This window comes from Sapajus apella, unplaced genomic scaffold, assembly GCF_009761245.1.
Source record: "Sapajus apella isolate SASKATOON/1434 unplaced genomic scaffold, GSC_monkey_1.0 scaffold6, whole genome shotgun sequence".
Taxonomy (NCBI): domain Eukaryota; kingdom Metazoa; phylum Chordata; class Mammalia; order Primates; family Cebidae; genus Sapajus; species Sapajus apella.
In genome coordinates this window covers 22,664,839-22,688,601 of record NW_022436946.1, presented here as the reverse complement: position 1 = coordinate 22,688,601, position 23,763 = coordinate 22,664,839, and the positions used below count along the sequence as shown (strand labels likewise).

Below are 23,763 nucleotides of genomic sequence, written 5' to 3'. Positions count from 1 at the left end.
ACAAATGAATGTCCAATTTGTAGAATCAGTTGACTCTCCATGACATGGCTACCACTGTTTAGTAGATGTATGTGTGTGTGTGTGTGTGTGTGTGTGTGTGTGTGTGTATATTAGATATATATATATATATATATATATTAGATATTATATGTGTGTGTGTGTGTGTGTATATATATATATTTTTTTTTTTTTGAGACGGAATCTCGTTCTGTCACCCAGGCTAGAGTACAGTGGCATGGTCTCAGCTCACTGCAACCTCCACCTCCTGGATTCAAGTTGATTCTCCTGCCTCAGCCTCCTGAGTAGCTAGGATTACAGGTGCATGCCACCACGCCTGGCTAATTTTTGTATTTTTAGCAGAGACGGGGTTTCACCATGTTGGTCAGGCTGGTCTTGAACTCCTGACCTCGTGATCCGCCCACTTTGGCCTCCCAACGTGCTGGGACTACAGGAGTGAGCCTCCATACCTGGCCTAATAGATAATTTAAAATAGAAAACTAATTACTGAAAAGATCAAATAAAGTTCCAAATTTGTAGTGGGTAGTGAGGTACGTCTTTTGAATTTTATTCCAGCTGTTTGGAGCAGAAGAAAATAACTGATCATGTCCTTTCCTATTTTCTTGTTCCCTGATCCTTTCCACTTTTGTTCTTTAACAGCAACACTCATTCAATTATTTTGGTAAATTATTTCCAGGTAAGACAACAAAAATTTTATGAAAAGTAACACCAGGAATAGGTTTGGTATAGAAGCTTTTCCTTTTAAACACTGCTCTTTGGTTATAGGCTAAGAATTATTATTGAAATTGACAGCAATAAGTTTTAAGCTAAAAGTGTATATTTTATCTAAATGTTCCAGATTACACAGTAAATATCCAAGTGAGTAACTGGTAAGAAATAAGGTGAATGAGTTCAATATTCAAAAGATGTCTGCATATTAATAGTAGCCTTCAAAGTAATTCTGATATTCATATTTATTTATTACATATTAGTTACTGAAGCTTTACTTGGAATACATCCACATGAAAAACAAGTTATTTATTAAATTTTCCTTTCTTAGCAATAGCCTCTAAATTTGCAGGTCCACCCCAAACTGTTCCTAAAAGATCTCTTTCATTCTGTAATGCTTCCTCCAAATATAGCTCTCTGCCTGAAGAAACAGATTTCTTCAAAGCTCTAATTACTTCTGGTGGCCCTTGGATAAATTGCCTTAGCCATTCTTGTGCCTCTTCTAGAGATTTAGCTTCATCTGAAGACTGCAAGACCTCTTCAACCATTCCTATGTTTAGAGCGTTTTTTGAATCCAGTTTAAGGGCCCCACTCAACACTTTGAGAGCTTGTCTACTTCCGATTATTTCAACTAGCCGAGTGGTGCCACCCCAGCTTGGTATTATGCCCATCTCTTTGTGAACGAATCTGATCTTACCCTCTGGAGTCATTAACCTGTAAAAGAGAAAAGAAAAACTTAATTGTAACTCTCTCTCTGTGTATATATATTCTGTAATCAAAGTACTACCCATTCATGATCTAATGTGAAATCTCCATAGATCTTTATAGGTATATATATATTAAAACAGAATGTTTGAAAAATATGGCTGTTTCATCTAAAATTTAATTTACTGATAGTATTTAACACTCCCCCTTGAAAACAATAACATTTTTTGTTATACTTGTTTACGCTTTGCGAACAAGAACCTACTCTTTGTTTAGAAATGCCCAAGTTTTTTTAAGTGAGTGGTGACCTAATGAGATGATCTGGATTAAGTGAAAGTATGGGAGTAGGAAATATTAGGTTCATACTGTGAAAAACAAACCAAAAAAAGCATAGTAAGTTAACGTTCTCAGTAGTCCTTAGGGGAAAATAAAACTTTTTTTAAATACAGCATCTATTCAGCAAATATTTGCTAAGAACTACCAGTGCCAGATGGTGGTCTAGGTGCTGAGACTACAGGAATGACCAAAATAAAATACTTGTGCTTAGGAGCACAATAAATAAAATCCTTGTTTCCAGTTTAGAGAGAAAGGCACTAAACCATATAAAGTCAGTGGCAATGACTGCTTTATGGCAAAAAAAAAAAAATGAAGCAAGAGACTAATGAATTGAGGATATGTGTGCTGGGAGTGTGCTATCTTGGATGAAGAAGGACTCTTAATATTTGAGCAGCTTCCTGAGGAAGTGAGCAATGCAAAAATCTGAAAAAGTGTTCCAGGAAGAAGGAATTGCAAGTGCAAAAGTCTTGAGGTAGAACTGCTTAGTATCTCTGGGGACGAGTACAGTGTAACTGGAACATGGGGGATAAAATGAGAAGTAGTTTGGATTTTATTAATTTTTACATTTGAAGTTATTTAGAGGACGTCAACCAAGGGATTAGCATCTGACATTTTACAAGGGTTGCTCTAGTTACCATATGCATGAAGCATTTCATAGCTCTTATACCAGTTGTTTAAGGAACTGGTGATATAGCTACTGCAGAGCTAGGATTTAAACCCAGGCAGGTTGGCTTCCATGTCTTCACGGTACACGTAATAGTTAAGACAAGGTAAAAGCAGGGATACCAGTACCAGTAAGAAAGTTATTGATAGTGGCTTAGATTAGACTGACAGCAGTGACTCCCTAACGGGTTGGTTTTCCCCAATCATGGGATTTTTATGAATAGGATTAATAAGGAAAGTATAACAAGGGGAGTTAACACAACAAATTGGTGAGCATAGCAAAAGGCTTCACATTTGTCAGCTCAACAGACACTGAGTAAAGCTACATGATTTAGGAAATGATGCCCATGAGTTTTATTTTTACTGCATGCTTCAAGAAGCTTTCACTGAATCAAATTACTCATTACAAAAAAGAAGACCTTTAGTTGGTTTGGCTTTCCAACATGTTAAATATTCAATTGCAGGTGATTTGGTTCTATTAGCACTGAGAACAACAAACTCAGTCTTTGACCCTAGAGAATTGTGATGAATGCCCATTTATTAACTCACTGGGAAACTTTATCTTCACAGTTGTGAATTTCTACAAGGGAAAATATGCCTCAATCATGAACAACTGCTTCTAGAGGCAAATAGGTATGAAAAATAATAGTTTTCAAGAAATAATTTAAAATTGGGAGGAAGAAAGAACAAGTTTTACAAAAATGAATTTATCAATATTGTAAGAGGAATACTGCCTTGTTAAACAGAAAACAATGTCAAAACAAACAGATATTACAGAAATGTCTAATATTCTTAGGAGTGTTGTCAATATTGAACCCAATCCTATAAAGCTTTTCATATAATACATTAAATATGTAACTTCTGAATTAAATCCTGGAATTGGTTCAGAGCTCTGCCTATAATGGAGTAAAGGGGCCATGCCAGGAATAAATTCATTCAGAATTAGCTGAACATAAAAACTGGCTAAAGTCCTAGATGTTGGAATAATGTAAATAAGCTTATGACAACGAAAGTTATTACCTATGTAAGCACATTCATATTTGGAATTATTTGCTTCTAAAGAAAATATCTCTGGTGAAGTTTTCCATTTGCCTTATTTTATAAGGTAAGGGTGTCTTTTGGAATCATATTTTACAACTCTAACAAATCTTGAGGTAATCTTTGTAAAAAATACCTTTTGTGATCAAAATCTAACATCCATTCTTTGCAAATCGTATGCCTTGTGTGTGCTTGTTTACTGACATACATTAAATATATATTAAATATGACCAAAACATTCATTGGTGGCAAAAGAACACAGTAGTGTCCTCTAACAATAAACAGAGCATTCAGATCGCAACCTTTCACAAGACTCTTTTAACCTAAAAAAGTTTGTAACTATAAAATGTAAAATGCTAAAAAACCTAATTTAAGAAGACATTAGTATATTATCAATAAGATATATTCAAACACAGTTTCCTGATAGACCCTATAGGATTATACACTAATTCCTTCTAGAGTTTAGATGCAGTTACCTGGTAATATAATTTATTGCAAGGGATAATCTATGTAGAGTAATGGAAGACTTAGCTCTTACAATTTTGAAGACTTATGACAGACTCAATTTATAAAACCATATTAAACTCACTTATTTTGACAAGTAAAAAAATGATAAGTGTCTTCTCACTGTTAAGTAGAATAATCATTATTGGCAATGTTTAAAATTTCCTCTGACATCCTGGGGCAAAGAGATGAGTTTAATCAAATGTGGATACACTTCTTATTACTGTTTGAATGTTCTAGGAAAAACTACTCATAACTGGGCAAAGAGTTTCACTTTTGAGAGCGATACAAAGTCAAGTGTTGTGATACCAGGAAGAACTGTTCAATTAGTTACTACTTTTTGATAAGTTATCTATGAGTTTCAGGTCTTTGAACAAATGTATTCAAGAACGTTCTAAAAAGAAATTACCAAACTTTACTAAAATAGGAACTTTTTAGTGGAAAAGTTGCAAAAAACAGCCTTTTTTGAAATGTTGATTATTAAAGCAAGGTACTTCCAGTAAATTATGTGATGAAGGATGGAAATATAAATAAATGAAATGGAAGAGTGTACAGCTTTGATGTGAAGTGCATAGACTCAGAAGCCAGACTGCTGGGCTTGAAATCCTAGCATGGCCACTAGACTGGCTACATACCACACATTGTAAAATAAGCAAAGGCAAAAGAAACATGGTACATAGGAGAGGAAGATTCATCTCTAGACCTTAGGAAGTTACTTAACATCTCTGGGTCTCAGATTGCTTACATGTAGATAAAAAAATAGTACTTATGCCATAGAATTATGAGTATTACATGAGTTAATATATGATAGATAGGTTCTTTGAACATATATACTCCACAATTACATATATACTCCACAATTCTTTTATAGAGTGTGTCTGTATGTTTAAAAAAAATCCGTGTGAAATTGCCTCAAACACATCTACAAGAGAATACAGTATTACCTACTTTTATTTGGAAATATAAAAGTTGTATATATTTTATAGTCTCATAATGAATTCTATATATACGTGCTTTTATTTACTATTAAGTTGGTGGTATTGACAGGTCAGTAAAAATAATAGTAGTGTTTCTGCTAGTGAAGTAGTATAAAGTTGTCTCCTGGACTAAAATCACATAATGTCTAAAGTATTCAAAGTAAGAGCTATACTCACACTGTATACCCAGCAAATACTCTTTTTCCTCGATGCTGGTTATATAAATGGAGACCACAAGACATACTCAATTTTTATATTGCCAAATAAAGTTAGAAACAATGCTATATTTTACTACAGATATGGTTGAAGTAGAAGATTCCAAGCTGATCTTTTAAAAAAGAGATAAGACACTTATCCCTCTAAGATTTCTTAAAGAGAACTGTGTAATACAAGTAACAATATAAATACATTGAAATTTTTAAGAAAAGCATTGATGTTACAAAATTAACATGATGTTATACATTTAAAGTTTGGAATCACGAATTTAAATATAAATAAGCTTTAGTGTAGGGCTAGAAACTGCTAGTCGTTTTACATTGCATAAAAGGCCAGAGACAACAAAGCAAACTTGTTCACCTGGGGAAATATAGAAAATTATACAATTAGCAACAGCATTTCTGACCACAAAGAATACTTTAAAATTATGCCTCTAACATAAACTTACTTGTTTGCACATATACATTCCTGGCACCTTCTCCCTTTTGCTTTCTACCATCCAAAACATCACAGAACTATGAAAAAAAGAACCCAAAAATGCTCTCTATAATCCCACTTTTCTGATTTCCAAGTCTCAGATGATTGGCTTCATAAGTTTCGATTCATTTTATGCAAAGAGACTGCTTCAGTAAGAAGGTATATAGTTGAATGTATGAAAATTTGTGTGTGTGTGTGTGTGTGTGTGTGTGTGTGTGTGTGTGTGTGTGTGTGGCTGTGGGAGGAGCAGACATAAAAATGTTTTGTTATATTCAAGTCTGATTTTAATATTCAGCAATCCTAGCATGATCAGAGGTAGATTTTCTTGATGTCACAGCTCTAAAGGAAGAACTTCCAAGTAAGGCAGCAACTACAGAACAAAGCAACATGGGCAATGTGATTGCTTCCTGAGGTGGACATCTCCTATTCAGAGTAAAGGTACTTCCAAATCAAAAATGGGATTTGTTATTTTTTTGGGGGGGGGGGGGATGGAATTGTGTGTGTGCATGCATTTATTTGTGTATGTGCACATGTGTGTAATATTGTGCTTTATTTATATAAAGCCAGTGTGTTTTTAATTTGTCTGAGACGGAATCTGCAGTGGCACAGTCTCAGTTCACTGCAACCTCCACCTCCCGAGTTCAAGCAATTCTCCTGCCTCAGCCTTCCAAGTAGCTGGGATTACAGGTGTGCCACTATGCCCAGCTAACTTTTGTATTTTTAGTAGACACCAGTTTTCACCATGTTGGCCAGGCTGGTCTCAAATTCCTGCCCTCAGGTGATCTACCCGCCTTGGCCTCCCAAAGTGCAAAGGGCTACCTTGTAAGTTCCCTTGGGATAAGCATGTTTACAGCTCTCTTTCTTTGTAATATACTTTGCACTAATGGGTAGCAGCTGGAAATGCTAATACTTTGGCTGAGGGTTATTTATATTCATGAAAACAGCGTTAGAGATTGAAAACAAATTAGATAGGCAGGCTTTAAATTGGATAGTTGAGAATTTTATTTCACTAGGGAGATAAAGGAATAAAAATGTGCTTTTCATTTGGTGCATACACAGCTCAATACCCCAAAGGAGAAATGGGAAAAGAAAATGCAGACAATTCATACACACATAAATCAACGAATATATGAATATTTATGCATCACCAAAAATCTCTCAAAATGCAAATAAAATTTAAATATAATTGTTTATCAAAATTATAAAAGATATCTTAAAAGACTATACTCATTATAAGAAAGATGCTCTCAAACAAACACTTATTTTCTGCTGGTGGTAATATAAACTGGTAGAATCTCTCCTAGAAGACAATGTGGCAGTTATCAAAAGCCTTGAGCACTGCATATCCTTTGATTAAGTACTTGTGCTACTTACATGATTTATTTTCAGGAAATAATCTGAAATGTGGATAAAGCCTTTTGCATAAGGTAATTATCACAACATTAATCATTTTAGAGAAAAATTGGAAACAACAGACCAACAGAAAATCTATCAACAGACCTAACTAGAAGTAGAAATCTAGTAGTGATCAGGTGTTACCTCAAATCACTGGAACACAGAAGGCTTTCTAAAACAGCGTCAGGACAAATAGCCATTTGGAAAAAAGATAAAATAAGATCCATCATCCATACCATACATGAAAATAAGCTCAGAAATAATTAGATACATGAATGTAAAACACAAAACCATTCAAGTACCAGAAGAAACACGCATGAACTTCTGTATAACCTTGGTATATGGAAAGGCTTTTAAACTTCCACTTGAAATCCACACACAATTTTTAAAAAGATTGATACATATGACTACATTTTTTTTAAAAAAGGCTTGCATGGCAAAAAAGAAAACAAAAAACAAGCACAGTCAAAAGACAAGCTGAGCAAATATGTGCAAAACATATCATAGATAATGACATCCCTAGTACTTGAAGAACTTTTAAAAATTGAGGAAAAAAACAAATATCCTATTGAGAAATACGCAAAATATGAATAGATAATTTACCAAAAAATTTTAAATGGTCCTTAAGACATGTGAAATTATGATCAACTTCACTTTAACAGAAATGGGCTGTGCAGTGGCTCATGCCTGTAATCCTGGCACTTTAGGAGGCTGAGGCAGGTGGATCACTTGAACTCACAAGTTTGAGAGCAGCCTGGGCAACATGAGGAAACCCTGTCTCTACAAAAAATACAAAAATTTGCCAAGTGTGGTGGTGCATGCCCACAGTCCCAGTTACTCAGTTACTGGGAAGATGATTTGAGCCCTAGAGGCAGTGGTTACAGTGAGCAGTGATCACACCATTACACAGCCCGGGTGAGAGAGTGAGACCTTGCCTCAAAAAAAAATAAAAAAATAAAAAATAAATGCATATTAAAACTATGCTGAAATACTGTTCCTTACCCATGAAGTTGGCAAATTCAAAAGCTTAGTAGGCTCTGTTGACAAGGCTAAGTGAAACAGACTAGAGGGAACGCAAGACTTGTGTATCTCCTATGGAAGAAAACTTGGCAATAATAAATATTCATTAACTCATTAATATTTACTTTTGATTCAGCAATCCTGTTTCTAGCGTTTATCCTTAATATATGCCACTAGTAATACTAAAAAGTATATATAAAAGTTATTCACTACAACATTCTAACATATTCGAGACATAAAATAAGGCTGGAAAGAAAGAAAAAAATTAAAACTGGATGCAAAAACTAAATGAAGCAAGGTATTTTCTTTTTTATTGCATTTTAGGTTTTGGGGTACATGTGAAGAACATGCAAGATTGTTGCATAGGTACACACATGGCAGTGTGATTTGCTGCCTTTCTCCCCATGCTATCTCTCCCCAACTCCCCACCCCTCACTGTCCCTCCCCTATTTCCTCCCAACAGACCCCAGTGTGTGATGCTCCCCTCCCTGTGTCCATGCGTTCTCATTGTTCAACACCCGCCTATGAGTGAGAACATTCGGTGCTTGATTTTCTGTTCTTGTGTCAGTTTCCTGAGATTGATGGTTTCCAGGTTCATCCATGTCCCTACAAAGGACACGAACTCATCATTTTTGATGGCTACATAATATTCTATGGTGTGGGGCCGGGCGCGGTGGCTCACGCCTGTAATCCCAGCACTTTGGGAGGCCGAGGCGGGTGGATCACGAGGTCAAGAGATCGAGACCATCCTGGTCAACACAGTGAAACCCCGTCTCTACTAAAACTACAAAAAATTAGCTGGGTATGGTGGCACGTGCCTGTAATCCCAGCTACTCAGGAGGCTGAGGCAGGAGAATTGCCTGAACCCAGGAGGCGGAGGTTGCGGTGAGCCGAGATCGTGCCATTGCACTCCAGCCTGGGTAACAAGAGCGAAACTCCGTCTCAAAAAAAAAAAAAAAAAGAAAAGAAAAAAAATATTCTATGGTGTGCCTCATTTTCCCTGTCCAGTCTATCATCGATGGGCATTTGGGTTAGTTCCAGGTCTTTGCTATTGTAAACTGTGAAGCAACGTATTTTCAAATGAAATCACACTGAGGGAGAAGAAAAGGAAAAATCAGGCAGAAAGCTAAGACTAGTCCTTGAAGAAACAGCCTGAAAAATCACAGCTACAGCCACAAATAGAGTGGCTGGATAAAAACCAAACTTCAACTACACTGATAAGAAAGCAAGGCCCAACAGAGAAGCCTTATTTCTTTGTGTGATTAATGGGCTCCCAGGAAAAAGTTTCCTCCTCTTTTCAGGCATGGACATGGTGGGCTCCATGGAAACTTGCACAGGGATGGGGGTGGGCCTATCTGAAACAGACCCGCAGTTACACAAACAAGAGAAGCGGCACTTCGTGCTTACCCAAGACATACCCACAGCTGCACAGATAAGGAGAGTTACACAAATAGCTGCAGAGATGAGGGGCGTTTCTTACAAAAGCTTTTGGATTTAACTAAAAACAGCAATCCACTCAGGCCCCCTCTCCACTGTGAAGAGCTTTCTTCTTTTGCTTATTAAACTTTCACTCCAACCTCCCCATTGTGTCCATGCTCCTTAATTTTCTTGATTCTGAGACAAGGAGCTCGGATAACACCTCAGACAACAGACCACTGACACAAGACCATTTCAACATCAAAGAAGGAAAAACAGCAAAAACAACAGTGAACTCATGTAAGTAACTTTTGGACACAGTACAATACTTTATTTACCCTTAGTCTGGGTGAAAAAAATATATGATACACAAAAATAAAACACAATAGCAAAATGTTAAAAATTGTTGGATCTGAGTGAATGGCATAGGGAAATTATTTGTATCACTCATGCTTTTTCTGCAAGTTTGTAATTATTTCAAAATTTTAAAATACAAGTCCAGTTTCCAATTGGATATCAATAGTAAAATATTAAATATTAGACATAATTAAAATGTGTACATGCTTTTTTTTTTTTTTTGCCAAAAGCTGATGCCAAAAGCCAAGCAGTGTGAGTTTGTCATTTTCTATTTTCTAGGGAAGTTTTGAGAGATTTTTCTCTCTTTTCCCATGTTTTTAGAACAACTGGAATTAGAAAGTAGAATCAAGGAATGAGTGTTTTAAGTACTTCCTGAAGCACATTCTGAAACAGTGAGCTTTAAACCAAGTTAACCATCCATAATACAGGAATAATTATGTTTAAAACAGTGTCTGTATCAGAGAACCCTTTATGAATTAGGAATATAGTCATGCACTGAATAACAGCATTTCAGTCAACAATGGACTATATGACAGTGGTCCCATAAGAGTATAATGGGGCTGAAAAATTCCTATAGCCTGGTGATATCATAGCCATTGCAACGTCATAGAACAATGTATTACATTTTTGTGGTGATGCTGGTATAAACAAACTGCACTGCTAGCTGTACAAAAGTACAGCACATACAATGATGTACATTACATAATACTTGATAATGACCATGTTAATGGTTCAGATATTTACTATACTTTTTTTTTTTTTTAAGAAAGTGTCTCACTACCACCCAGGCTGGAATGCAGTGGTGCCATATGGCTCAATACAGCCTTGACCTGACCTCAAGCGATCCTCCTGTCTCATCAAACCCTAGTAGCTGGGACTATAGGCATGTGCCACCATGCCTGGCTAATTTTTGTATTTTTTTGTGTCTCACTATGTTCCCCAGGCTGGTCTTGAATTACTGAGCTTATGCAATCCTCCCACCTTGACCTTCCAAAGTGTTGGGATTACAGGCATAGGCCACCATACCCAGCCTATGCTTTTTATTATTATTTTAGAGTGTACTTCTTTTACTTTTGTATATATAAAATTAAATGTAAAACAGCCTCAGGCAGGTCCTTCAGGAGGAATTCCAGAAGACAGCATTATCATCATGCAAGATGACAGCTCCATGCATGTTACTGCCCCTGAAGATCTTCCAGTGGGATAAGATTGGCAGGGGGCAGGGGGTGGGGGGGCCGCGGGGATGATATGGATAATTCTGACTCTATGTAGGCCTAGGCTAATGTGTGTGTTTGTTTTAGTTTTTAATTAAAAAGAAAGCACACTTTAAAAAGGTGAATAAAATCAAAATAGAAAAAGCTTATAGAATAAGGATATAAAAAAAGAAAATACTTTTGTACAGCTGTACAATGTGTTTGTGTAATACATGAAGTGCTATTACAAAAGAATCAAAAACGTTTTTTAAATTAAAAAGCTTATATAGTACAAAAGTTACAGTAAATGCTGATAATGCTGTCTTCCGGAATTTCTTCTGAAGGACCTGTCTCAGGCTGTTTATATTTAATTTTCTATATATAAAAGTAAAAGGAGTACACTCTAAGGTTAATTTATTTTTGAAGAAAGGAAAATACATTTTATAAATTGAGCGTAGCCTATAAAGTCTATAGCAGTGTACGTAATGTCCTAGGCCCTCACATTCACTCACTACTCACTCACTCACTCACCCAGAGCGACTTTCAGTCGCAACCTCCATTCACTGTTAAGTGCCCTATATAAACATTCATTTTTTAAATCTTTTATACAGTATTTTTACTGTACCCTTTCTGTTTAGATACACAAATACTCACCACTGTGTTACAACTGCCCACAGTATTCAATACAGTAACAGGCTTTACAGGTTTGTAGCCTAGGAGCAAAAAGTTATACCATATAGCCGAGGTATGCAGTAAGCTGTGCCCTAGATGGTATCATTAGGTTTGTTTAACTACATACTATGATGTCTGCACAACAACAAAATTGCCTAATGACACACTTCTCATAATGTGTTCCTATCATTAAGCAATGCATGACTGTATATGGGAGCCATTACTGTTTTCTAAAAAGGATCTAAACGAATTTTTAAAAATAAAAATACAATTTACAAAGTTAACTTAGAATAACAAAGTTATCACTTTTCACTGGCAATCAAATCGAAATATAAAAGTTATCAACAACTCTGACAATTATATTTCCTATGCCAAGCCCATATGTGATCGGTAGATTGGCTCTGAAAAGACGACCTAATTCCTGGGAACTGTGCGTGTGTTACCATCCATGACAAGACAGACTTTACAGATGTAACTAAAGTTACATGCTTAAAATAGGAAAATTATCCTGGAGTATCTGAGTGGGCACAATCTAATCATGAGAACACTTAAAAGCAGAGAAATTTTTCCAGCTATAGTCAGAGAAATCCAGCATGAGGATAAATAAGAGAGATTCAAAGTATGAAAGGAACTTGACTCATGACTGCTGGAGGAGCCACATGGAAAGCATGAGAAGGAATTCAGAAAGCCTCTAGCAGCAAAGACTCACCCCCCAGCTGGCTGCAAGGAAACAGGGACTTCAGTCCTTCAAGCGCATGAAACAATTGGAGCCTGGATGAACCTGGGACTGAATCCTCTCCTAGAGTCTTCAGCGCCCACTCCAACTGACACTTAGATTTTGGTGTCATGAGACAAGGTTTATAAAAATCAGCTGAGCCCAGCTGGACTTCAGACCTATACATCTGTGAGATAATAATATGTTGCTTTAAGCCACAAAATTTGTAGTAATTTATTCTAGCAGCAATGGAAACTACTACTACACGTATAAACATGTTCTTAATTTGTATTTCATTCTAAATATCTTTATCAAGGTGGATTAAAAAGGAGAGGCCATATTACTTTATCATATTTCTAGCTTTTCATTTCTTCACATTGATTTTGTCACTAAAACAGAAGCCTAATACTTAACTAAATTCTAACTATTGAGAAATACCAATTTTTAATTCATGTTAGTCTTTTGCTTTTAAAAATATTTTTTAAAGGCTGGGTGCAGTGGCTCACCCCTGTAATCCCAACACTTTGGGAGGCCAAGGCAGGTGGGTCATCTAAGGTCAGGAGTTTAAGACCAGACTGGACAACACGGTGAAACCCCGTCTCAACTACAAACACAAAAAAAATTAGCTGGGCACGGTGGTGGGCACCTGTAATCCCAGGTACTTTGGGAGGCTGAGGTAGGAGAATTGCTTGAACCCGGGAGGCGGAGGTTTCAGTGAGCCAATCGCGCCACTGCACTCCAGCCTGGGTGACAACAGCGAAACTCTATCTTAAAAAAAAATGTTTTTTTTTTTTTTAAAGCCATTTTCTATTGGAATATTTTACATGAAAAGAATGACTCAACTCAGGGTCTAACTATGCAAAGTAGAACTGAGTGTTTCTGACTTACACATTCATTACATCTATTATCAGCTGGTGTTCACAGGGTTTTGGGGGAAGGAGACGATGTTAGAATGCTACGTGAGTTCATTTCTTTTATATAGTCATATTAAGTGTAGTGTATCTCCATCTGCTGAAGTACTTTCATCGGCAAGGACGAAAATGTCATTTGAGTGAATTCCTGGCAATTCTCAAAGGTAAGAAAGTTAAACAAGCTAAAAGGGCCAACACGTATAAAGAAGGAAATTATCTTTTTAGCAAATGCTATGAAAACTTTTGGTGTTTTCTTAGAACAAACAGACATTCTTAGGAAATAATTAAAACAATCTGTCATAGAAAACAACTGATGAGGTATTGATAAAATTGAGGGGAAAAAGTCAGCTAGAGGAACCTGTACTGTATCACTTCCTGGAAACTGGGACTAGTAATGTAGTTTATTCAGTATGCAATCCTCTCTATTAGTCACTAACACTTAAGAACTGTAGTTGCTTTTGGTACGTGGGTTTTTAAGGGGCTGAGTAGCCTAGGATAGACCTTGTCACATTTCTCTGATCAAGGATCAATTTCTTCTTCATTTCTTAAAACAACTTTCTAATTGATTGCAGACAAAGAATTTTGTAAATTATAACAAAAAACATACTACTAGAAAAATGAAACAAAAAACCAAGACAGAAATTTTGTGAATGGCTGTGCCTAGCATTATGTGGGTGCTAAAATACGTTTAATAAACAGACACCATTTTCAGAAAAGCTAGTCCAAAAATAAATAAGTTTTTAGTCAGAAGCTTCTCAGCAAAGGCACCTTGCATATCCAGATACTGAAAGTGGCAGTACCCTCAGACATTCTGTAACAAATAAAGTTAAATATTTAATGAGGCTCTAGAATTCATTACATTTTCTTCAATAAGAGAATAACAGTAAGGCAATTTAGCAGTATTAAAGGGTTAAATAATCTCTGATTATTTTTCCTGCTACTTTGCTTTTTGTCCTAAACCCTAACTACATTTAAACACAGATGAGGGAATCAGTATGAAGGATGGTGCAAAAGTCTAACAAAGATGAACACTGGAATCTATGTTAGAGGTTTTTTACTTGTTCTAAATGACATCTAAAATGTCTTAATTTTCATTTTCTTTTACATAGAGGATTTTTCAGTGTGATAATGTATGCTTACATATAGCTTAAGTTTCTTTCTTTTTTTTTTTTTTTTTTTTAGACAGAGTTCTCCCTCTTGTTGCCCAGGCTGCAGTGCAATGGCGTGATCTAGGCTCACTCCAACCTCCGCCTCCTGGGTTCCAGCCTCAGCCTCCTGAGTAGCTGGGATTACAGGCATGCACCACCACACCCGGCTAACTTTTGTATTTTTAGTAGAGATGGGGTTTCACCACATTGGCCAGGCTGGTCTCAAACTCCTGACCTCAGGTTATCCACTCACCTCGGCCTCCCAAAGTGCTGGGATTACAGGCCTGAGCCACCGAGCCTGGCCTTAAAATTCTCTAATTATTTATTTAGATATACATTTTATATTTATATATTATATGTGTTGAAATTATATATTTCATAACTACCTATACTTCAGTGTAAAATGAGGAATGCATTTAATCCTTTTACACATAGAGCATTTCCTGTTTAGTCTTATATCAAACTTAAAGCCCATAACTGCTTCCTCCTCACAGAATAAAATGCAGTATCAGCATTCTAATGCAATCTGCACTGATGACAGCAGAGGGCACTGTCATATAAAATAATCTTTTTTTATTGTGCATAAGAATTCTGCCTAATTACTGAAAATACTAGTTTTCAAGTGGCAATGATTTCTGAAAATTTTCTTATACACCAAAAAAACTGGAAAATCTCTATTTACGTGAGCATGAAGTGACATATTTTAATTGATGAAACTTGAGCCATAAATTATAAAAAAAAGGAAAATTAACATAAAATTTACTGTTTTTCATAGTTAGCATACTGTTTTCTCATATTATTTCTACTACTATATGATGCCATTTATATGAAGTCAAAAATATATATATTTATTATAGTATATTTAGCTTATAAAACTATAAAGGAAAGCAGGAAAGGGATTACCATAAAATTCAGGGTAACAGCCAAGTTGCAACAACAGGAAAGTTCTTGAAGGAAATTCAAAGTGCTAATCCAGTGAACACATGAATGATAAGGAAGCAAAACTGCCTTATTGCTAATATGAGGAAAGGTTTAGTGGCCTGGATATGAGAGCAAACCAGCCATGGCATTCCCTTAAGCTAAAGGCTAATCCAGAACAAGGCTCTAACTCTCTTCAACTCTGTAAGGGCTGAGAGAGGTAAGGAAGCTGCAGAAGCTGCAGGTAAGGAAGCTGCTGACACCAATAGAGGTTGGTTTATGAGGTATAAGGAAAGAAGTCAACTCCATAATATAAAGGTACAAAGTGAAGGAGTAAGGGGTAACATAGAAGCTGCAGCAAGTGATCAGAAGATCTAGCTAGAGTTATTGATAAAGGTGGCTACACTAGATAACAGATTTTCACTGTATATGAAACAACTTTCTTTTAGAAGATGACATTTAGGACTTTCATGGGTAGAGAAGTGAAGTCAATGCCAGGCTTCAAAGTCTTAAAGAATAAGCTAACTCTCTTGCTAGGGGCTAGCACTGCTGATGTCCACATTGAAGCCAATGTTCATCTACCATTCTGAAAATCCTAGGTCCCTTAAGAATTGTTAGATCTATTCTACCTGTGCTCTACAAATGGACAATAAAGCCTGAATAATCTGCTAATATCTGCTAATAGCATGCCAAACTAAATATTTTAAGTTCACTGTTGAGACCTACTGCTCAGAAAAAAAGATTTCTTTCAAAATAGAACTGCTCGGCCGGGCGCGGTGGCTCAAGCCTGTAATCCCAGCACTTTGGGAGGCCGAGGCGGGTGGATCACGAGGTCAAGAGATCGAGACCATCCTGGTCAACACGGTGAAACCCCGTCTCTACTAAAACTACAAAAAATTAGCTGGGCATGGTGGCACGTGCCTGTAATCCCAGCTACTCAGGAGGCTGAGGCAGGAGAATTGCCTGAACCCAGGAGGTGGAGGTTGCGGTGAGCCGAGATTGCGCCATTGCACTCCAGCCTGGGTAACAAGAGCGAAACTCTGTCTCAAAAAAAAAACAAACAAACAAACAAAAAAAACAAAAATCTACTTTTAAGTGAGAAAGTGATCAGTGTTTACCCTGAACTAGAGGTCGGAACGGACTGGGAAGAGGCATACAACAACATATATATAGGGGTGACAGAAATGTTCTCAATCTTGATTGTGGAGGTGGTTATATGGGTGTATATATTGATCAAAATCCATTTATACTACACAATTAAAATGGATTCATTTTATTGTATATAATTTGTAGCTCAACCAATTTTTATTTTTATTTTATTTTATTTTATTTTTCTGAGGCAGAGTCTCACTCTGTCACCCAGGCTGGAGTACAATGGCATGATCTTGGCTTACTTCAAACTCCAGCTCCCAGGTTCAAACGATCCTTCCACCTCAGCCTCCCAAATTGTGGGACTACAGGCATGTGCCACCAGGACTGGGGGATGTATTTTTAGTAGAGATGGGGTTTCACCATGTTGGCCAGGCTGGTCTCAAGCTCCTGATGTCAGGTGATCTGCCCGTTTCAGCCTCCCAAAATGCTGGGCTTGGAGGCATGAGCCACCACGCCTGGCCTAAAAATTTTTTAAATGTACAACACAATGTTTTAAAATATCTAGAGCACTACATGCCAGCACAGAATGATCTTCTCTTCAGTATCTGAAAGTGAGATGAAAAGTTTACTAGAAGTCTTCTCTTAATATATGTTCCAATATTTTTCTTAGCCAGGATCAAGCATATAATGAATTGTTTTAAAAATGGCAAGGCCAGGGTTAGCCCAAAGGTTGGAAAACATCTCAAATGAAAAGGCAGTGAGTTTCAGAGTATGCCAGAATGTTACCATATTGGCATTAGTAAGAAACAGCTGTATAAGGTAATATTAAAATTCTAAGCCACAGTATTATGTGAATATTAATGTAAACTTTAGGTTAAACATGCTAAAACCTATATATTCACTATCTTATTTAAATCTATTTACAAATATTTAAGGGAGATACTTCCATTTTATAAAGAAACTGAGATGAAGAAAGGTAAAATACTTGCTCAAAGTCAAAAGGATAGAAGCGGCAAACTGGGATTCAGCCTAGGTCCACTTGATGTCAGTGCTCAGGCTCTTACTGTTCTGCCATTTACCTCTAATTATGCAACATATACTGCCTTTTGCATTATAAAGAGGATCCAGTGTGTGAGCCTGCACAGATAACTTACAAATCATTGTACTGGTCTCCTTATAGCTAGCTGCATTCGTAGGGCTTGGGGATGGTACTGAGAAAGCAGTTTAAAACATGTCTAAAGCATTAGATTCTACAAAATGTCATTTCTATATTATATAGCTATCAATTACTGAAAATAATTATAGGGACTGAAGAGCTATTGGTCCCAAAGAACTTTCTCTATCTTTATTCACTAGTCTTCCCAAAAGACCCACAAACCTGCTATAAATCACAGCAGAAAGAAGACAAAGGGATCTCAGAAAATTTCTTTTTATTGGTGAGAAGACAGCTAAAGCAGTCTTTCTTCATTCTATTTTTTCTTTTTTAAAGTTGCTTACCTTTGTTTGTGTAATTCAGAATGGATTTTAAAGTTTCATATATTTCCTTAGCTTTCCTTCCACAAGTTTTGCTAATTGGGTTTTGCTCTATTCAAAATCTCAAACCATGTGTTTTGTTAATTTTTTGAAATGCATAGTGTCTGGTAGAGGACTTTTGGCCCCGTTCCCCAGCCATGTGGAAAGGGCCTAATTCCCCATAAGGAAGGCCCTTCCTCCCCCACAGGGAGGGTCCCTTATCTCACTCTATCCTGGCCCGGCCCAAGACCAGCAACCTTCCCGCCCAGCGGCCCACTGAACCAATCACCATCCGCCCCACCAGCTCTCCCGTAACCTCCCGTCCCACAAGCTCCCGCCCGGCAGGCTTCCTGCCCAGCAACCAACCTAGCCAATTACTACCCGCCAGGTCAGCTCTCCTACCGCCCCAGGCCCTCTGTCCCTATAAAGTCGACCGAACAAAGAAAGCGCGTGCGATTTCTCCCTTCCCGCTTGAGTCGCCCGGAGATCCCAATAAAGTCGGTACCGGTCACCACGCGTCCTGCCTCGAGTCTATTGAGCGCCTGCCTCCGTGGGTCGGGGTCCCACAGCCGGGGTCACACACATAATAATGAAGTAATCATGAAATTATATTAAATTAAAATTATCTACTTTAATGACTGACAAAAAGAAAATATTCAGAAAATAGGTTTATCTTAAGAATATATAAAACATTGATATTAAGGCAAAAATAATACTTGTGCAAGAAATTAATGCAATTTTCATCCTACCTGAAATCACATGCTGTAGTAAATTCTGCTCCTCCACCTAATGCCCAACCTTGAACCAGCGCAACACTTATTAAAGGAAGTCTGTATATTGAAGGAAAAACTGATGTTACTATTTTTAATTTCAGTATTCATTTACAAATGTTATTTTTTAAAAAATTTTAAATGCAGTGGAAACAAAATTATTACACTGCTTCATAAAAAAAACACACACACACATCAAAGAATAGAAGCTTGAACCTGTACATCATGAGAAGAAAACCAGTGTAATTAATACTAAAGATACAATAGTTCACAATAAATGCCTGTAAGTTTATCAAAATACCTCCCTGAATCATTATATACTTTAAAGTTATAGCCATATTGTAACTTTCTTCCAAATAAATGGATACTTTTGTCTAATTTACAGCTCCTGGAACTTTTCAGCAGCTGGCTCTTCAGAATAATTCCACGTGATATTGCCTTTGTCCATTTTTATTGGTATCAGGTTAAAAGTTGGAAAATTAAGGCTATATCCAAAGGTTGGAAATGTGTCACAGAAGATAGAGCTTGAAAACTGTGTTATGAAGGTTCCTTCAAAAATGTGCTCATTATTGCCTGAAATAATCCATAGACTAATCCTATATGAAGGCATAATTTTACAGTAAAAATAAATCTTTTACCTTTCCTGTTTGCAAAGACCCACTTTGCAGGGGTGTGTGATACAAAGTAAATCAAAAATGTTTTGCAAGTATGGAATTTTTGTAGGCTCTAACCTACAATGCAAACATGCAGGTCTAAAGTAACTGAAAATTTCCTAATATACACTGCTCCCAAGTAGAAAGGTTTATTTAAAAAATAATAACATTTCAGATTTACCTAAGAAAAAGTCGAATGCACTAGGAAATGGGAGGTGAACAGGGTTGACGACAGTATTTTAGAATAGTAATGTTATGATTCTATTACTCACTCTAGACTCTCAGATACAATGAGTACCAAAAACACAGTGGTGTCCAATTAATAACCTTGCTTAAATAAATAAGAATTTCCTTAGTTTTCATAATTTTAAATTTGTCCACATTCAGAATATGAAATTAGAAAGCTAATCAGCCAAAACATGTCACAGTTTGTAATCTCAAACATACCCTGATAGGCCAAGAAGAATTTTTCTTCTTTGCTTCTTTATCTAGGTGCAAAGTGAATTCATCTTTCTTAGAAAGCTGTAAAAACTTTCCAATCCATAGTTCTTTTTCTCCTCTCCTCTGGACATAGACCACTTCACTACACATTCTACTAATCTGGATTATTAGGTAAACTTTATGTGTCATCTCTTGATCAGTATGCTCTAATATCAGTATTTAACTTTCCCAATATCTATTCCTAAATATAGCTAGTTATATAAGCTCTTTAGGGAAAGGGAATATGTCTTAAATTCTTCTAAACTTTCATTTCTCTTATTTTTAAATTATATATGTATATACTTCATTAACATGTAATTAAATATTATTCTCTATGGCACACACACAAAAAAAACAGTGAATCATTAGAATAAATGTAATTTGAAAATCAGCTATTATTTCTTAACTAGTACAAATAATGGAATAGTAAAAAGCTACTTTTGGTCTTTTAGAAATCATATTTTAAAAAGAAGGATGCATTACCTCATAAATCTTGTTAAGGTGTTTTGCATGAACATGCATAGGGCCATTCCATCCTTTAAATAAAAATAAGCAGAAACACAAAGGTATAATGAAAATATTACATTAAAATTTTTTTAATTAAGATTTTAGAAAGTAATGAAGCCAAAAATATATCTTTTCTAAACAATGGCGTTTCCATTTAAAACTCTTTGATACTGTCTGAAATATAAATAATGTTGTATTTGACTCTGTTGATATCCTAAGGTCCTTGAGCTCAGTCTTGCATGAGGTATTAGCAGAGACGTAGGGATAAGAAATAGACTGGCCAGGCACAGTGGCTCACGCCTGTAATCCTAGCACTTTGGGAGGCCGAGGTGGGTGGATCACCTGAGGTCAGGAGTTCAAGACCAGCCTGGCCATCATGGCGAAACCCCATCTTGGGGGAAAAAAAAAAAGAGAGAGAGAGAGATCACATACCCTAGAACACTATGGAGTTCTACTCAGTGTAATGTCGGGAGGAAAGACGTAAGATACACCCATCTGTTATCCTTAAGAAGAGAAACATATAAAAGAAGGAGGGAAAGAAGGGAAAAGTTGTGTTAAACTTTGATTTTTAAAAAATATTTCTAAGGCTTTATCTTGGTATTGCCACAACTTACAATTTTTTTTTTTTTTTTTTTTTTTGAGATGGAGTTTCGCTCTTATTACCCAGGCTGGAGTGCAATGGCACCATCTCGGCTCACCGCAACCTCCGCCTCCTGGGTTCAAGCAATTCTCCTGCCTCAGCCTCCTGAGTAGGTGGGACTACAGGCGTGCACCACCATGCCCAGCTAATTTTTGTATTTTTAGTACAGACGGGGTTTCACCATGTTGACCAGGATGGTCTCAATCTCTTGACCTCGTGATCCACCCGCCTCGGCCTCCCAAAGTGCTGGGATTATAGGCATGAGCCACCGCGCCTGGCCTACAATTTTCTTAAACAAATTTCTTAAGAGTAGTCGAAACTCACTGCCTCTTCTTTTTTAGCTCACATATTTTCTTCAATCCAGTGTAATCTGGCCCTCAGCCTTATCCCAAAAAAACTCTCCTCAAAAGCTTTTAATAGTTGGGCACGGTGGCTCACGCCTGTAATCCCAACACTTTGGGAGGCCGAGGCGGGCAGATCACCTGAGGTTCAGAGTTTGAGACCAAGCTGACCAATATGGTGAAACCCTGTCTCTATAAAAAAAAAAAAATTTTTTTAAAAGCTTTTAATAATCTCCTACTTGTCAAATTAAATGACTTTTCCTTATTCATCTCCTCTCTTTCCGTAACATGTATTACCTTTCTTTAATCAGTTTCCTCATTCTTACGTTCGCTCTCACTTTCTAGCAACATTTTACATTCCTGATTCTCTTATTTGTTTGTTTGTTCATTTCCGGTACTCTTCCTTGACTCTTCTTATCCAGCTAATCCCCTAAATGCATGCAGTTTCAAAAATCCAATCCATGATTTTCTCTACTTATAATTTCTTTTTTTGAAAGTGCTAACATCTACTAGACATTTTCATATTCTGCTAGCACCTCAAACTCAGCATGGCAAAACCATCTGAAAGTAAAAGAATTGAGTTTGAATCCTAGTGCTGCCACTTAATAACAACATGAACTTGGGCAAGTCATGACGGAAATTCAGTTTCCCCAACCATAAAAAAAATTTTTTTTAATCTGTGCTATTTGACTTAAAGGATGTTTAGAAAAATGAAAATAAACCTAGACACTCTGTAAAAGATTGCATAAATTAAGAGGTCTGTGTTACTGGAAAAAGTTAGTGTAAGACTTCTGAGCTAGTGGTCAATAAGGCTCAGAATTTTCGTACTATGTTTGACTTTCTCATTTCACATTCAATTAGTTACCAAGTACTTCCCCTCGGATCTTCCTTAAAAATATTTCCAATATTAATCCCTTCTTTTTATATTTTTGCTGCTGCATTAGTTCAAACCCGTGTTACTCAAGCCATGATTAGGATGTAAGATGGCTTTGCTTCTTCTCACCCAAGGACTAATCAGACCCCAAACTGATTAACTTCTGAGATCAGCAAGATTGGGTGTGTTCAAGGTGGTAGGGGCGGAGACAACAGCTTTGCTTCCTGACTGATTTCTGTATTTAATTTCTTTTTCATTTTAAATATAATCTTCCATCCTGCTACCTAATAAACCTTCCTGTAGGATGATGATAGAATAAAATCTAAATTTCTTGGCAAGACCACCTGATCCCAAACTATCTTAATCAACTTTATTGACTACCATACCCCTCATCCAAGCATCCTAATTTCACCACACAAACTATTTGCCATTCCTCTAACACCTTACACTTATTGTGGCTCCTGTGTCTTTGCTTTTGTCATTCTTACTAGTTGAAATAGGCTGTCCTTCTCTCTACCTATTTCAAGGAATGCCCAGATAATATATTTTTCCATCAAGATGTTCTAAATCTCACAATAACAGTTTTCTCTTTTGTGTTTCCATAGTATTTTTATTTTTATGCCTTAATTATAGTACTTATAAATTGTGTTGTATGAATATGTGTTTAGATGTATTATCAGACACATCATCTCTATAAGGTGTGGACTAGAGTACATAATATGTTCTCACAATTTTACCAGAGATGCAGAAATACAACAACTATCAAAGTATACACAAAGTGCTTGAACAAACTGAGAAGAGTATCAAAGAAGAAATTATTCATTTTTTATTGGTATGGAGTTAGTTAAGAAGACTTTATAGAGGAGACGGGCAGGTAGCATTTGCTAGGTGTAGACAATAAGTCCCAAGATGGTGACAGTATGCCTTTTCCCGCCTCAGACGCTTGTAAAATGTTTGGCACGTAGTAGGTGTTTGTTGAACTTACCAAAATTAGATGAATTTTAGATGGAGAACTATGTTTATTTATAAAACAAATGCAGTCAAAAAAAGGTAAAAGACAATGTGGAAGGAATTTCCTAATCCAAAGCTGTTATCAGGAAGATCAGTGCATCTCACAAAGTGATGATAAAATTAACACAGGCACAGAGAGCTAAAAAGCTTTCAAAATGAACTGGTTTATCCTATGCTAAAAACCTTTCCAATAAAGCCTGTTCTATTACCTATATCAAGTAATTTTAATATGCCTATTTTCTCTTGCTAGATTTAGATTACTTAAAATTCCAATGAAGTATCTAGAATTGGTAGACATAAAAGTGAAGCAAGTATTAGCCTGTGTACTATTATAATTTTCATTCAAAAGACAAAAGGCACACTAAACATGTCTATTAGAGGCCATATGAAATAAATGGTTAGGAGCACAGATTCTAAAGCCTATCTGACTAGGTGTGAATCTGGGCTCTAGCACTTTCTAATTAGTTTGACTTTGTCAAACCTGCTTAATTAAACC

General features: G+C 36.5%; 1 protein-coding gene across 7 annotated transcripts in view; it reads right to left on the bottom strand.

Annotated features, from left to right (window-relative positions):
• Positions 1 to 540: 540 nt before the first annotated feature.
• ECHDC1 (ethylmalonyl-CoA decarboxylase 1) overlaps positions 541 to 23,763 on the bottom strand; it is a 50,363-nt gene continuing 27,140 nt past the window's right edge. For all 7 annotated transcript variants that reach the window (XM_032274840.1, XM_032274839.1, XM_032274842.1 and 4 more), the window contains 3 exons: positions 20,378 to 20,430; positions 18,741 to 18,821; positions 541 to 1,440 (listed from right to left, as the gene is read on the bottom strand). In XM_032274840.1, the coding sequence (XP_032130731.1) occupies positions 1,032 to 1,440; positions 18,741 to 18,821; positions 20,378 to 20,430 (543 nt within the window). In that variant the 3' untranslated portion in view covers positions 541 to 1,031. The remainder of the gene's footprint in view (positions 1,441 to 18,740; positions 18,822 to 20,377; positions 20,431 to 23,763) is intronic.